The sequence below is a fragment of the Toxorhynchites rutilus genome, chromosome 3 (assembly GCF_029784135.1).
Source record: "Toxorhynchites rutilus septentrionalis strain SRP chromosome 3, ASM2978413v1, whole genome shotgun sequence".
In the NCBI taxonomy this organism is placed as follows: Eukaryota; Metazoa; Arthropoda; class Insecta; order Diptera; family Culicidae; genus Toxorhynchites; species Toxorhynchites rutilus.
The window spans coordinates 37,864,309-37,880,976 of record NC_073746.1 but is presented as its reverse complement, the minus strand read 5'-3'; the positions used below and the strand labels follow the sequence as shown (position 1 = coordinate 37,880,976).

The window sequence follows — 16,668 nt, the reverse complement described above, 5'->3', positions numbered from 1 at the left end:
TTATATTCTAGAGTATTGGTATTGGTGACTACCATACACTGCATGATTTTCATATGTTTGTGTGCGAACACTGAAGATAAACCAATGGTTTTGTATTTTTCAAATGTCAAGACCAGTTATTTTTTCAATTGTTTTAATTGTTTTGATCAATAAATCTGGAAAATGCCAAAGGGCAAAGTGCTCACGGAGAGAAAAGAAAGATAAATCGATGCATTTCTCCAAGAAAATGTTGGTATCAGAGAAATTTCTAGTCGGATTAGACGATCGCATCAAGTAGTGCTCAATTATTTGACCAATCCTCAAGGATACGGCAAGAAGGATAGAGCTCCACGTAAATCGAAGCTCTGTGACCGGAATAAGCGGGAAATAGCTAGAACAGCTGCGAATACCTTAAAATCGCTTATGCAAATAAAGCAATATTTAAATTTAAATGTTACTCGGGTCACATGGAGAGGGTTTAAAAGGTTAATGCTCCTCATCTTACACCATCTCAGATCGGAAGACGTCTGAGTTTTTCCAAAGCTCACATGAGCCGACAGTGGGACATGATATGTTGTGGCAAATAATGTTTCTAAAAGAATACATTTTGCTATATACCAGGGGTTTTCAAATGGTGCTCCGCGGAAAATTTGTGCTCCGCAAAGTTATAGCAAATGCTTCCACTTGAAAACCTACCTTGAAATAAACATTCTTTATTTCATTTTCACAGGGCATATAGTAATTTAACTTGTTTACTCCGGGTCAGATGTCGTGTAACTGCGACGCGCAATTGAAATAGAGTAGTTCTCGGTCGGGTTATTTCAATGCAAATAGAATTTGTTTAATTGGTTAAAAAATGCAGGTGCTCCGTCAAATATTTTTGCTATAAAAAGTGCTCTGCCATAAAAAAAATCTGAAAACCCCTGCTATATACCATAACGTAAAGTTCTTCAATGTATAGGTTATCTTCAATGACGAAAAAAGTTCAATTAGGGTGGTCCTGAGGGTTTCAATGGTTACTGGCGTGATTTGCGGAAGAAAGAACAGTATTTTTCAACCAGGAATTTTGGTGGAGCTCGTGCATGGTTTTGGCGGGATTCTGTGCAACCGGAAAGCTCAAGATAGCTTTCACATCATTCAAGAATTGCATACATGTTCTGGAATCAAACATGATTCCGCGTGTGATTTTAATTTTTTTGGCTTCCATATTAAGCATTTTGAGTAGTTTAATTGCTAAATTTAATTCGCTGATGGTTATATTTCAGTTTGTGAGTTGACAGAGAAGCGAAATTAGGTATGTACGGGAAAGTAAATTCGTAAGTGATAAATTTAAAATTTCTACGATAAACTTCTAGGCTTCGTATCTTATTGACCTGTCCATATTCCCCCCACTAGGGTAACACGGGGTGATTTGGTCATATGGGTTGATTTGGACTACCACTTTATCTCTAAAATTACGGCTCAACTTGGATTTTTTATGTCATTTCCTTCTATTGTTGAACCGTATGTACCTAAAGTAAAAAAACTTTGGTAAAACGTCACAAGTAGAGGGAAACGGTAGCATAAACACTTTGATCGTCAAAAAATGTGAGTTTTCCGATAGTGGTTTTAAGGTTTTTCCCGCTAATTAAACAAACTTTTCGTGTATTGTGCAGTACAGTTCCGTTCGCCTACAGAAGAGGAACAATTTGATGCAGCGAAACTGTAAGTTTGATAACAATAAATGAAATTAATTGCATTTTAATTTTTGCATGTTGTGTGGGGTGACATGGACACGTTTCTGTGGGGTGAATTGGTCCTACAGATTTAAGACTTTTTTTTGGTTTAATTGATTCCAGATGCCGCTGAATCACAAAAAGAGGATGGACAGACAACGTTGGAAGAAGGAGGAGCTTGAAAGAGCAACGCAGACCATCGAGAACAGATTTTCTTTGACCTAGCATCAAAAGTGTTTGAAAATGCTGGACCAACAGTGAAAAGATTCATGCAGAATTCAAGATGGTCTCAATCCAACTTTTCTGGTCTGGAATCTGGCCAAGACACCTGGTATCGATCCCAAAACATGGTTACTGATTGTAACATTATCCCAAAATACTTTACATAAACATAAGTATGTTTTTTTCGATGAAACACACACTGGACCAAATCACCCCACAGACGGTCCAAATCACCCCGCTTCAAATTTTAATGTCCAAAAATCATCTCTTTTATTTTATGATATATTTAGTAGATTGAAGCTTTTATTACATTATTTATTGAGAGAAAACAAGTGTAGCTTTATATACAATGTGACATTTTTTATTTAGACCGTATTGGTTTGGAAATATTAGGTGATTTGCTCAGGTGGTACGAATTCCCCTCTTTTCCCCTACATGTCCATTATACCCGCATCGATAAAAATGTTCTACTTTTCGGCTTGTTTTAATTTCAGTAAAAAAAACATGAAAAAACACATTTGTATAGAACATTTGGCCAATTTTTTCGAAAACAAGTATAATGAACTGAAGAAACTGCTTTTGAGTTTTGGAAAACTGGAATTTTCAAAGATATAATTGAAGTTTTCCTTAACATCTCCGTCTTACCCTCATCTCCCCTACAACAGTTTTGCTCGAAACAAATGATGAATTGAAGAGGGAACTTTGTATCACAAGAAGAGACTTTACATCGCAAGCCCTACCTCTATGTTATTCTCCTGTATAAACGGGTTCCCGGAATCAATCGCTGCAGAAAACGACTGCAATAGAAACAACTACTCAGAAAAAGTGTAGTAGGCTAGAAATATTGTGGCGCGGTATTGTATTTCAAAACAAAAAAATTAACCGGGCAAACGTAACGCCCCCGGGCAAGCGCTCGCTGAAGCTCGGTCGGACATTGCTAAAGGATTGTATCCTATGTTTCAAACCAACCGGGCAATTAGTCGAACCCAGGTTTGCGTGCGAGACACCGCCGCTTCCGACGGCGGGTCGGCGGTGGACTCGCTCAAAACGCTCGCGTGATATATTCGAAATGATAAAAGTACCGGTAAGTTATTTCGTCTTTTTTGAAAATTAATGCTTTATTCTGCAAAAAATGGTTGCAAATTTAATAAAGGGTGTGTCACATCAAATTGCATCACGGAAAAAACGCTGTAGAAATTCGCCTAGTAGACCAATCCTTTTGAAAATTTTAGACAGTAAAATAAAAACTATTAAACAACTTTTGGCATTTTCTTTCTATTCATACTTTGAGCCCAAGCCCGTATGCTCGCCCCTTCCTCTTTACCCCGTCCATAAGGTTCTGTACAACTTTAGGTTGTAGTTTTTTTTGAACAGAAATCCATTTTCTCTTGAAGTCCGCCTCCGATTTGACAACTTTTGGGTTCTTCCGGAGGGCCTGCTTCATAATCGCCCAATATTTCTCTATTGGGCGAAGCTCCGGCGCGTTGGGCGGGTTCATTTCCTTTGGCACGAAGGTGACCCCGTTGGCTTCGTACCACTCCAACACGTCCTTTGAATAGTGGCACGAAGCGAGATCCGGCCAGAAGATGGTCGGGTCCTCGTGCTGCTTCAATAATGGTAGTAAGCGCTTCTGTAGGCACTCCTTTAGGTAAACCTGCCCGTTTACCGTGCCGGTCATCACAAAGGGGGCGCTCCGCTTTCCGCAAGAGCAGATCGCTTGCCACACCATGTACTTTTTGGCAAACTTGGATAGTTTCTACTTGCGAATCTCCTCCGGAACGCTGAATTTGTCCTCTGCGGAGAAGAACAACAAGCCCGGCAGCTGACGAAAGTCCGCTTTGACGTAGGTTTCGTCGTCTATTACCAGGCAATGCGGCTTCGTCAGCATTTCGGTGTACAGCTTCCGGGCTCGCGTCTTCCCCACCATGTTTTGCCTTTCGTCGCGGTTAGGAGCCTTCTGAACCTTGTATGTACGCAGGCCCTCCCGCTGCTTGGTCCGCTGGACGAATGAACTTGACAAATTCAGCTTATTGGCGACATCCCGGACCGAACTTCTCGGATCACGTCTAAATTGCTTAACTACGCGCTTGTGATCTTTTTCACTGACGGAGCATCCATTTTTGCCGTTCTTCACCTTCCGGTCGATGGTTAGGTTCTCGAAGTATCGTTTTAGTACTCTGCTGACCGTGGATTGGACGATTTCCAGCATCTTACCGATGTCCCGATGTGACAACTCCGGATTCTCGAAATGAGTGCACAGGATTAATTCACGACGCTCTTTTTCGTTCGACGACATTTTTCCAAATTTACGAAAAATTGACAGTGAAGCATGGCCAACGTGATCTATACACTCTTATCTGATTATAAGCGAAAGCTGAAGATATAATTCCTAAAAACTAAGTTTCTACAGCGTTTTTTCCGTGATGCAATTTGATGTGACACACCCTTTATTCAAAGTATTGCCCATCGCTAGTCACAACCTTTTCCCATCATTCTGGCAATTCACGAATCCCTTTGCGGAAATAATCGGCCGGTTTGTCGGCTAACCACGAATCAATCCAATTTTTGACTTCACAAAATTGGAGAAGTGCTGGTCAACTAGGCCATGTTGCATCGATCGAAAAAAGTAGTAATCGGACGGAGCAATGTCTGGAGAACACGGCGGGTGGGATAGGACTTCCCATTTCAGCGTTTCCAAGTATGTTCTGACCGGTTTCGCGACATGCGGTCGAGCATTATCGTGCTGCAAAATAACTTTATCGTGTCTTTGCTCGTATTGTGGTCGAATTTCCTTCAGTGCACGGCTCAAACGAATCAATTGTCATCGGTAGAGTTCCCCCGTAATGGTTTCATTCGGTTTTAGCAGCTCATAGTACACCACACCCAGCTGGTCCCACCAAATAGACAGCATAACCTTCTGGCCGTGAATATTCCGCGCGGCCGTCGATGTTGATGCATGGCCGAAGTATTCATACGTTGTTCGACATTTAGGATTGTCGGAATGGACCCACTTTTCATCGCCAGTAACGATTCGATGCAAAAAAAACCTTTTTTTAATGCCGTTGGAGCAGTTGTTCGCACGTGAAAAAACGGCGTTCCACGTCTGGTGCCTTCAATTCATACGGCACCCAATGTCCTATCTTTCGGATCATTCCCATTTCTTTTAAACGATCGGATGTGGTTTGCTGAGCTACTCCAAGTGTATCTGCAAGTTCTTGTTGCGTTTGTGACGATCTTGGTCAAGTAAAGCCTCCAATTCTTCATCTTCAAACTCTTTTGGTGATCCAGAACATTCTTCGTTTTCCAAGTCAAAACTACCACTTTTAAACCGTGCAAACCATGTCTGACACGTTCGCTAAGTTGGAGCATGGTCACCATAAACTTCCACCAAAATTCGATGACTTTCCGCAGCTTTTTTCTTCATATTGAAGTAATGAAGTAACACTCCCGCAAAAACACTCTCGTTGGTACGAAATTCGACATATTCGAAGTGGCAGAAAACTATCAACTTTTTGACATATACTGAAAAAGACGCGCAATGACAGTAGCTTTCCGACGAATGTCTGGAAATTTGATTCACTGGAATAATAATCAAGTTACGCCATCTGTTGTAAAACCGAAGGAACCTACCGGTACACCCAGTGTTTGCCAAATGACCCATTCACTGAAAAAATCGCTGTCGTTCGTTCAAATATGATCATACAGAAATCATTTCTCCCAGCGGCATTCTTTTCTTGATACGTGCTAAAATTCACGACACAAAAGAGAACGAGACAACTTTGTATCGGTTCGCACTTCATGATACACCAGCACGAAAGCAAAACCGTCATATACGCTTTCGGTGCAGAAAAGTTTATTTTCTTCTTTGCCTCTAACATATACATATCGAACCTCTCCATGCATCATGAAACAGCAGGATTATACGGACTACGTAAAGCGAATGATTCATATTCAGCTAATGTAGCAGATTCTGATTTTTAAGTCTCAGAGAGTGCAAACTATATGATTATTTAGCTCGATAGAGGCTAAGGGAAGGGTAGACAGATCATATTTTCCATTTTTAACGCCGCTATCCCTTGAAATATGTATATTTATATAGACCGCATAGTTTTACTAGCAACACCGCTCCAGTGAGAAAAAAAACTCTCTCGTTTTATCTCTTTTACCATCCGTTGCTCTCCGCAAATGGTGACCGAATGATGACGTAGTTTTTCTATAATAATTTTCTATAATAAATAAATCCGTTTGAGGTTCAGTTCAGTTCATATAAAAAATGGTTTTTCCATTTGGAGTATTGAATGAGTTAAATTTAGGACTTTCTGCACAGTTAAAAAAACTCCTCAAAGTCCTACGTCAAGTTTCCATCCGTCCAGAGGCACAGACCCCGTCTACTTTTTTTTGTTTTTTTTTTTGTGTGCTTCATTTTCATTTCTGAACTATTTGTCCAGCCTACTTCTTAACCGTAATATTTAAATTTTTGGTATTTTTGTATTGCATCAGAAACCGAACGCGCAGAAAACAAAAAAATTCGGACCGATTCTCCTGGAAAACACGTTCGTTTGTTTTTGGTACCTTTTTTCTTCAAATAAGTGGCAGTGATAGCCAACAGACAATGGTCTTTATTCCCGTACACACTTCATGATGAAAACGAAATGTACCGTTCGGCATTGAACTATGTTTTACGAGTTAGTGAAGCGTCAAAGATATTAATAGGTTTTCAGTCAAAAACACCTTTCATATAGAAATTATGGATGAAAATTAACTTCTCCGTATCAAATTAGTGTTCAATGTGAATGGAAAACTTTGTTTTCTTCATTTGGTAAAATAATCTCTTACACAAAATTGTATCTGAAGATAAAACTAAGTTCCTATCCAGATGTTGATACCGTACCGTTGTCATCGCGAATACACTTCATTTCGTTTTCACCGTGAAGTGTAAACAGGAATAAGGCCCAATGTTGGGTTTGACATGAAAGTAAACAACTACCGTAGCTACTAAAAGCTACTAAAATAAAGAATGATCCACTCAAGTATTCATAAACCAGCGGGCAGCATGTATGGTCCTGGTGGCCCGCAGGATAAACCATATGCATATTTGCATATTTTTTTTCCCAAAAACACTATTACACCATATTACTAAACTATTATTAAAATGGGAACATTAGGCTCAACGCAAGACAATATTCGCGTCCGTCACACCCAACCAAACCGTGGCAATCTACTTCGGCTCGAAGCAAACAATCGATATCGGAAACCCCCAGCGACAGAGCTCCCTAATAGCGCGCACTTTTCCATCCACCGCGGCACCATTAATATCCTTTTGACATTCCATTATGGTATCGGTGCAGTGCGATCTACGTCCTGTGTCCTGTTTGTGCCCGATGGTTTTTCCCCGACCGGGAATCGTCATGCGATTGTCAGACACTCTCACCGTATGTCGGGTCCATCGTGTCGGAACAACAAGATAATAGACTGCGTTGAATTTTTCATCATAATTGATTTGACATCCATTGTGCATAATTACACTGCGGCTTTGTTTTTCGCTTTCCGACCCATGTAATGACCCACTTTCCATTCTCTCTGTGGTTTTCGTTTCAGATCTAGCAACAAACTGACCTTGGAAGTCTCCCGGAAGGTACCGAGTCTCCGCGATGGAACATCATGGGCTGTACACGGATATATCGAACAGTTTCCCTGGCAGTGGAGTGCTGCCGAATACGAACGTGAAATATCACCCACATCTCCCGCAGATCCCACCGCAGCCACCGCCCAGCACCGGGCAAGGTGGCAATTCCCAGATTTATCTGCCCCAGCAGCAAACAGGAAGTTACGGCCAACAACAGCAACAGGTACAACAGGCTCAACATGTTGAGCCGAATCCGTTGAGTGGGGGCGGCAGCAACAGTCTGTACTCGGATACGGCTGGAATTTTCGATGCGACCAACGCACTTTGTGCGAGCGCTAGTGGTAGTGGTAGTTATAGTAGTAGCAACAGCAGCAGCAAAAATGTTAACAACAATAAAACCATTGAGTTCACATCGCGAAAGTTTGAAACCAATACAGGCGACAGTATAACGTATAACATAAATAATATTAACACTAACATTGTGAATAACATTAGCGGTGGTAGTATAGGAGCGAGTGGTGTTCAGGAAATCGCTTCGGGACAGGCTGCGATTGCAAGCGGTCCCACTTCGGATTTTCTAGGGAGCACTCAATTCGCGAACGCTGGTGGAAACGCACAGATCTCGTTTAATAAGAAAGGTGATACCAACCCAACGATCATAAACATTAGCAATAATAATCATAATATTATGGCCCCACCCTATCCGTATCCATATCAGACAAAGATCTCCGGGATAGGTGGTGCGTTGAACGAGTTGAACAGTAAGTTTGGAGCGAACCATGGCTGGGCTGCTGGGAGCGGCACATCACACGGCACCACGATTGGTGAATTTGGTCAGGAGAGCAGTGTCATTAGTAGCTTCGAGGCGAAGAACCCTAACAAGTATCACTCCAATCGTGCAAACTATCGCTACCAGCAGGACTATGTCCAACCGAACCAACAGCCTCAGCCTACTGCGCACTATCAACACAATTATGGTTTGTACCATCCGGAAGGTGCACAGGCAACGCCAATTCAGCAACCAAGTGGTCACCACGGGTACGAGCCGTACATTATACGGGGCAAGTATCCGACGATTGAGGAAACCAATCGATACGGACGGAGTCATCAGTTTCATTCAGGAACCCATTCGCAGAACCATCACGATCTCATATACAACGAACGATCTCGATATACAAACAATTTTACCGGCGGATACATGCCACCTGCGCCTGGATACTACCCAACGGCTCAACCCAATAAACAAAACCTTCTAAACCCGAATGTTGAATATTTCAACAACGGTTACATGAAGCCAATCCCACCGTTGAACCCGCATGTAGCGAATCCGTATTTAATCAACCGACAAACGTACCCCACCCAAACTCTGCATCAAAATTATCACCACAATCCCACTTTCGAGGATCCGTATCACCACCGTACGCGAGTTCCGACCGTTCCCCATCATTTCAATGATCCTCATGCTCAACAACCATACGCAAACTATCCTCAAAATCATACCGCAAGCCACGCCCATTACCCTCCGAACGCAAAACTTACATTCAACAAAACCGGCAACGACTTCTACGCACCGAATGTCCCCCCGGCTAACCCTACGCATCACTACCCGAACCCTATTCCCAATCCGACGGTTCCCACGATTCACCGTACCCCTCAGTACGGGATTCAGTACACCTCCCAAACGATCGTACCACCCCAACACCATCAACCGAAACCCAATTCACATTCCACTAGTCATCACCATCAACACCAACACCACCAGCAGCAGCAGCAACAGCAACAGCAACACTCGCAACCAAAATCATCCGGCAGCTGCTACTACGACACCCCGAATCCGATCATCAACATGAGCCAACCCTTTGTCGATCTCGAGGAACAAATCAACAGTGTCAAAATCCTGAAAACAAACCGAGACCCGACAGCGTACGATGGCACCACAAATCACGCCCTCAAATACGACTGTCAGCAAAAGTACCTAATCAATCGGTACCTCCACTCGAAGCCCACCTCCGGGCGTCCTCCGGTCCTCTCCTCGAGTGGCAGCGGAAGCGACTACGTTCCTAACGGATCCGTCACCAATCTCACCAACTACGGGTACACCACGATGGAGGACCTCGGCCTCGGTCAGCGAGACTTCGGGCTGGATGAGAACCTTAAGGACAAGAACCTGCGGGACTACCTGAGCAGTTGGAACGAAACCGAAGAGGAGGAAGCCGACAAGAAACAACTGGCCAACCAAAGCGGTCAGTTTGAATCGTGCAAGTATCTCCAGGAAGCTCTGGAGGAGCATCTGCCTCCGCTGCACAGTGGGGTGATCGTAGCGAACGTTCAGTGCGGGGCGAACCTGCCGGACATTCTGGTGGACCTGGAGAAGACGGCGCCCAACGCCACCACCACGACCACAACAACCAAAGAGGAACAACAACAACTCCAGACGAAGGAGACGCCAACCGAGGTGGATGAGAAGCTGTACATCCTGGAGACGTACGATGTGCCCCATTCGGAGCTGAACAAGTACAAGCATCTGAGTGTGATCAACGAGCTGCCGAAGAACGTGGTGCCGATCAACGACAGTGCTGACTCGTTGAAGTTCCTCGAGGAGATCGAGTCCAACCGGGACAAGTATTACCAGACGGAGCTGGAGTCGGAGGTGGTGTACGAGGAGCGAGGGCGAAAGGAGGAAGAGGACAAGAAGGTAGTGGATAGGATGGCGGAGAAAGGGAAAGATGAAACGAAGGAGGAAGGTTCGCAGAAAGCAATCAATGGAGAAGGAAGAGAAGAGAAGAATGAGCCGTCACAGGAACCAAAAATTGTATGTGAAGACGAGTCACAGGAGAAACCTGTTCCACCTCCAGCCGCAGTTGAAGCAACCCCAGAGGTCACTGAGGAGACCAATCCCAAGATGGAAGAAAAAGAGACGATCGCCGAGCCTGTTGAGAAACAGAAACACGAGGACACATTCAAAGTGCCACACTACATTCCAAAGTACCGTAAACGACGAAATCATTACCACTATGATTATCCGCGGTTCCCCAAAAAGGCACGACGATCTTCGATTGAAGACTTTCTGAACTGTGATATGATGAATCCAAGGGTACAAATCGTGAAGAAGAATCCGAAGAAGCTGCTAACGCTTTGCGTAGCGGCGTTGAACTCTCGCGAGTGTAGGAGGTACGCTAAGAGGCAGATCGAAAGAGCTGCTAAGGAAACGGCGGAAGCCGCTATGAAGGAGCGATCGGACGAAGCTTTGGAAGTGAAAGAAACAAAAGAAAAAGAATCAATTGAGGTAGTGGAACAAGCGAAGGAAACAACTACTACAGTCAGTGAGGCTGAAAAACCAATTGAAGCTGAAGTTGTCACAATTTCTGATGCCGAGTCAGAAGAATCCATAGCCGAGCAACAGAATACACAGGTAGAAGACGAAAGCGATCGTGATGAAGTCTTCGAGACAATGGACGAGGGTAAGGCATCATCAAACCATGATCGCCAACCAGAAGAAGACAATAATGCTGAAGTCTTCGAAAGCACGAACAAGGTCATGGAATCATTGGATTATGATCACCATCCAGAGGAAAACGATCATGATGAAGTCTTCGACAGTACGAATGAGATCATGAAATCATTGGGTCATGATCACCAACTAGAAGACGATCGTGCTGAAGTTTTCGAAAATACGAACGAGGTCATGGGAACATTGGAGCATGATCACCAACCAGAAGACGATCGTGCTGCAGTTTTCCAAAATACGAACGAGGTCATGGGAACATTGGAGCATGATCACCAACCAGAAGACGATCGTGTCGCAGTTTTCGAAAATACGAACGAGGTCATGGGATCATTGGAGCATGATCACCAACCAGAAGAAAACGATCATGCGGAAGTCTTCGAGAACACGAAAGAGATCGTGGAGTCATTGAATCATGATCACCAACCAGAAGAAGACGATCATGATGAAGTCTTCGAAAATACGAACAAGGTCATGGAATCATTGCATCATGATGACCAACCAGAAGAAGACGATCATGCGGAAGTCTTCGAGAACACGAATGAGATCGTGGAGTCATTGAATCATGATCACCAACCAGAAGAAGACGATCATGTTGAAGTCTTCGAGAACACGAACGGGGTCATGGAATCAATGGAGCATGATCAACAACCAGAAAAAGACGATCGTGATGAAGTCTTCGAAAATACGAATAAGGTCGTAGAATCATTGCATCATGATGACCAACCAGAAGAAGACGATCATGCTGAAGTCTTCGAGAATACGAACGTGGCCATGGAATCATTGGATCACACACCAGAGATACCAAAGGAAGACGCGCCACCCGTACTCTACCACAGCCCCCCAACTCTATGCGAGCTAGCAGGCACGGCATTCGACGTCTACCGCCTCGTCTATGACTATCAACGGGTACCATCTCTCCGAAGCATCTGCTACCAATACCTTCTCGAGAGCGGTCTCCTCCCCCAGCCCGAGACGCTACAGGGAATCTGCGAACGGTTCATCTGTGACAACCGGCAGCTGTTTATCGTCGAAGAGATCGTCCGCGAGCCGGACACGCTGCATAATCTCTGCCAGAAGGTACTCAGCGAAACGAACATCATTATCGACGTGAACGATTTGTGTATCCTCAATGACGGGGAGTTGCTTGGCCACACGAAGGAGGACGGACAACAGGGACAAGTGTACATCGTAGAAGATGATCACGAGTCGATCATTGATCTTCTGGACGATGACGATGACGAGGAAGAAGACCGCGACTTCGTTGACGATGACGTGATAGTTATTCCGGAGGAGGTTTATGAAGAGCACGAGCTATTCATGGAGACGACAGACAACGCTCCAGAAGACTCTGAAGTGGCTATGGAGACGAGCTACTCATTGTCCGACAGCGAAAGCGAGATCTACCGCAAGGTCGAACTGGAAATCGAGCGGATGATGACTAGCCCGGGTGGGAGAGACGAGGGATCCGGAAGGTGCGCACAAGTGCCACACATGGAAGAGTTGGACGATGAATTCTTCGCATTCGTCGAAGACGACTGCATTCAGTATGAGGAGGTTATTCCGGTTGACAAGGTGGCCCACCGAAGGGATAGCTTGATAAACTGTTTGAGGGAGAAATACGTAGGGAAGACGCATCTTCTTCAAGCCAGTAGACTGAAGCTTTTGCGCAAATATGTAAACTACCTAAGATTCATCTGCACCAAGAATCAAAGAGTGGTGTCCAAGAGACGATTTTTTAGTAAGCGGTTGGTCTGCATGCAACGCAAAATCGACGCCTTGCGACTGAAGATAGTCATGGATGTTGACAGCGACAGCAATTGCAGTTCTGCCTCAAGCGTAAGCAGTTCAAGCAGCAGCAGCAGCAGCAGCAGCAGTGGCAGTAACTCATCAAGCTCAGCCATCAGTTCAGATGGTGAGGAAAATGAAACCACGAATCGCTCCGTCGACGCCAGCCTTTCCGAGGACTCATCCATCCAGTCGGGGAGTTCAATTTCCGAACGACTCATCGAAACCAATAACAATCATGTAACCAAAACGACCAAGATAGAATCTCAGCAATTCGCCAAAGAAGAGGACAGCAACAGTAACAGTTCGGACAGTCGATCGCACGGTTGTCTGCGAAGATCACCGCACATCCCACCGCAGGCGAAAAAGAAAAAGCCTAGCTTCGAAGAGAGCCTCCTAAACATCGAACAGTTGTACCGAAAAAGTCCAACCCCGAACTCCACAACGAGTTTGTCACCCGCCTCCTCCTCCTCAAAGACACGCCGCTTCTCCATCAACTGCCGTCCGAACGTGATCGTCAACGTCAACAACAACCGCGAAGCGCCCAAAAAGCTCATAATCCCATCGTACAAAATTTTCGACCACACGACCATGAATGGTGGCTTGATCACCGCCGCCGCTGCCAAGATGGCACCTCTGCGAACCGTAAGCCCTCGAACATCGAGCCGGAGCAGCAGTAGCAGTAGCAATAGTTGCAGCGGTTGTATCAACTCGTTCGCCACAGGCTCCCAGCGCGCCAGCGGACTCATTCGAGTTAATTACGCGAAAAAACCTTCACCTTCAACTACTAAAGTCAACGCCAACGCCAGCGATAAGAACGCCAATTCACGATCGCGTGCGCGGACGACCACAACGACGGCACCATCATCATCATTCGGTTTCGATCGACGAATTCCGTACGTCCGGCTAGAACGTATCGATTACGTTGAAAAACTGGCGGAAAAGTATCGCCTCCAGCAGCAACGGGGACGGGAGCGGCAGCAGTTCGCGAAACAGCACCAACGACGGAAATCAACCTGCTCATAGTGAAGCTCGTGGTGGCTCGTGGTGTGTTATCATCATCGCATTGCTAACCCTTTCAAGTGGCGAAGTCGCTTGCGTTGCGTGTCCAACGTGCTTATCGCGGGGTGATGGCGGCTGTGTTTATTTGCAGCAAACAGCAAATAGTTTCACCTTTGTTCGGTTGTTCTGTATGTGTGTGTGCGTGTAGGTGTGAAAGCGACCATTCGTCGCAATATACAGTGCGGAAAATGATCCATTTTTCGGTTGACCGTAGCCTGATTGAGCGTGTAATTCGTCTGTAAAAGCTGGCTCTGGCGACTGATGACGGCAGTTGGTCATTCGACTGGCCAGTTGCAAAAATGCAACAATTCTAGCGTTGGAATCTGTGATGTGGTTTCCGAACTGACGAACATTTTAAAAGTTTTCAAATACGCTAAACACGCATCGAAATCAACAAACTTCGTGTTGTATACGATATCTATCCAATAGTACTTGCAGAAAAGCTGACATTTCCTACGTTGATGTTTTATAGAACTCAGATAACAATTTTTCCGCTTAAATTTAAATTTCTAGCTTAAATGCTAGAGTGGTAAGCACATAAAGAACCGAAACGAAGCATTTCAACATACGGCATTGAACAAAATCATTGCAACCAGTTAAAACTTACGCCTTTGTAACCTAAACTCAATCAGCTTACCAGTTTGTGGAAACGATATGTAAGCCTTTTGGGTTTCGAACATTTTTTCCTTAATGTAACATCGTTACAATCGTGATTCACGATCATCCTGTTGAAAATTTATCAGCTTATCCTATTCAGCGACGAATTTGTTTAGCAAAAAAGAGTAAGGGATTGTATATAGGACACGGCCGCATTTTCGACGTAGAACTACGGAATTCTATTATTCAATCAACTTGCTTATCACTTCGGATATTATTTTAGAATGCATAGAAATTTGATAGATAACTTTTCAGTACTTCAGTAGTAAGAATTTTCATTTCAAATTTGAACAATTTAGAAATGTCTTCGGGCCAGACAAATTGATAGAGAATAACATGCCTTCCTAATATATCGCTACCAAACGTCGACACTATAGATCTACATTAGGGTGGCAGCGGTACAGCTGTTTGTTGTCTATGGTGACGCCAAGGTACTTTACTTCGTTCAACCATTGGACAGGACGGCTGTTCACTGTGATGACGCAGTCAGCGGGCGGAAGCCGCTTTGCAGCTTGTCTATGTCGGAAAAGGATGGCTTGGCTTTTGATGTCATTGATTTTTATTTTCCAATTGTTGAGGTACGTGACATACGTTGATACGCCACGCTGGAGCCTTGACCGACAGTCCTTGAGGAGACGACCGTTCGCGATAATAGCACTATCATCCGCATAGAGTGCCAGGCTACATGCAGCAGGAAGTTGCGGGATGTCTGAGGTGTACAGGCTGTACATTATTGGGCCCAGAAGACTGCCTTGTGGTACACCAGCTGGAATCGATTTTAGCTCCTGCAATATATACTCGGAACGAACGGTTAGATAGGTAATCTCTTACCATTCGAGTGAGATATGCTGGGAAGCTGGCCCGCACCAGTTTGTGAATAAGTCCGTTATGCGTTATGACGTTATCAAAAGCCTTTTCCACATCGAGGAGAACCATGGTTATGTTGTTGGAGAGCGCTTTGTTCCGCTGAATGATATTCCCCACGCGGATAAGTTGGTGGACGGTGGAGTGACGTTTGCGGAAGCCGAATTGTTCCGGAGCTGTAATGTTGCGTTCCTCGATGTGCGACATCAAACGTTGCAGTATCAGCCGCTCGAATAATTTGCTGATAGACGATAGCAGCGTAATGGGCCTATAGCTTGAAGGATCGGTTGGATCTTTTCCGGGTTTCAGGATGGGGATGACTTTCCCCAATTTCCATCTGCCCGGAAAGTAATTTAGCTGGAAGCACCTTGTCAGGATAGTGGCCAGAAAGCGGTATGTTCTGCTGGAGAGTTTCTTCAGAACTAGATTGGTTAATATCGTCGTTACCGGGCGCCTTCATATTTCTGCCGCACCTCGCAGCAGAACGAATTTCATCTTCCGTAACATGACCGATGAAAGGTGCGTCATCGATTTGTCTGTCCAGTTGGTTAATAGTGTGTCGAACCTCAAACTCGTGGGGACTTATCATGCCAGCACCTAGATTGTGAGCCTCAACAAACTTACTAGCAAGTGCGTTTGCTTTCTCCGACGAAGATACTAGAAGAGCACCGGAGTGTTCCTTCAGCGGTGGGATTGCAGTGGGTCTTTTCTTCAAAATTTTGGTTACTTTCCAGAACAGCTTTGAGTGATCACCTAGTTGATGAATGTTGTCAGAAAACTTGTTATGTTTTACGCTCAAATCAATACACCCTTTCAACACTTGACTCTTTTGACATTTCATTATTTTCATCTCTTTGTGTACCCTAATAAAAACATGTGACTCGAATGAATAAGCAGTGAATTCATGTAGTACTCTAACGGAATAATAAAGAACATTTATGAAAACCCAGTATATAACAGTGGTGTTAGAAGTAGGATAAAATGTCCATTCCAGCAGATGTGCTACAAAACCTCACCACTGTTTTCGCCAATGCGCTGAAAACAGCAGTGCAAGAAGTTCAGGCAGCAGCCGCAGGTACCAATGCAGCACGGGAAGCAAACCCGAAAGCGGCAGCGTTTTCAATCGGAGAATACAGGACAGCGGATGGCTCATCAATAGGGTGCTCATCGGTGGAGGACTACTTCACGCGCTTCGACTGGGCGCTTCACCTCAGCAGAATCAGAGAGGCAGACCATGCAGCGTATGCTCG

General features: G+C 44.6%; 1 protein-coding gene across 7 annotated transcripts in view; it reads left to right on the top strand.

Annotated features, from left to right (window-relative positions):
• Positions 1-13,876, top strand: part of LOC129772799 (uncharacterized) — a 107,869-nt gene extending 93,993 nt beyond the window's left edge. For all 7 annotated transcript variants that reach the window (XM_055776266.1, XM_055776268.1, XM_055776269.1 and 4 more), the window contains one exon: positions 7,515-13,876. In XM_055776266.1, coding sequence (XP_055632241.1) covers positions 7,568-13,861 — 6,294 coding nt within the window. In that variant the 5' untranslated portion in view covers positions 7,515-7,567 and the 3' untranslated portion in view covers positions 13,862-13,876. The remainder of the gene's footprint in view (positions 1-7,514) is intronic.
• The last annotated feature ends 2,792 nt before the right edge of the window (positions 13,877-16,668 follow it).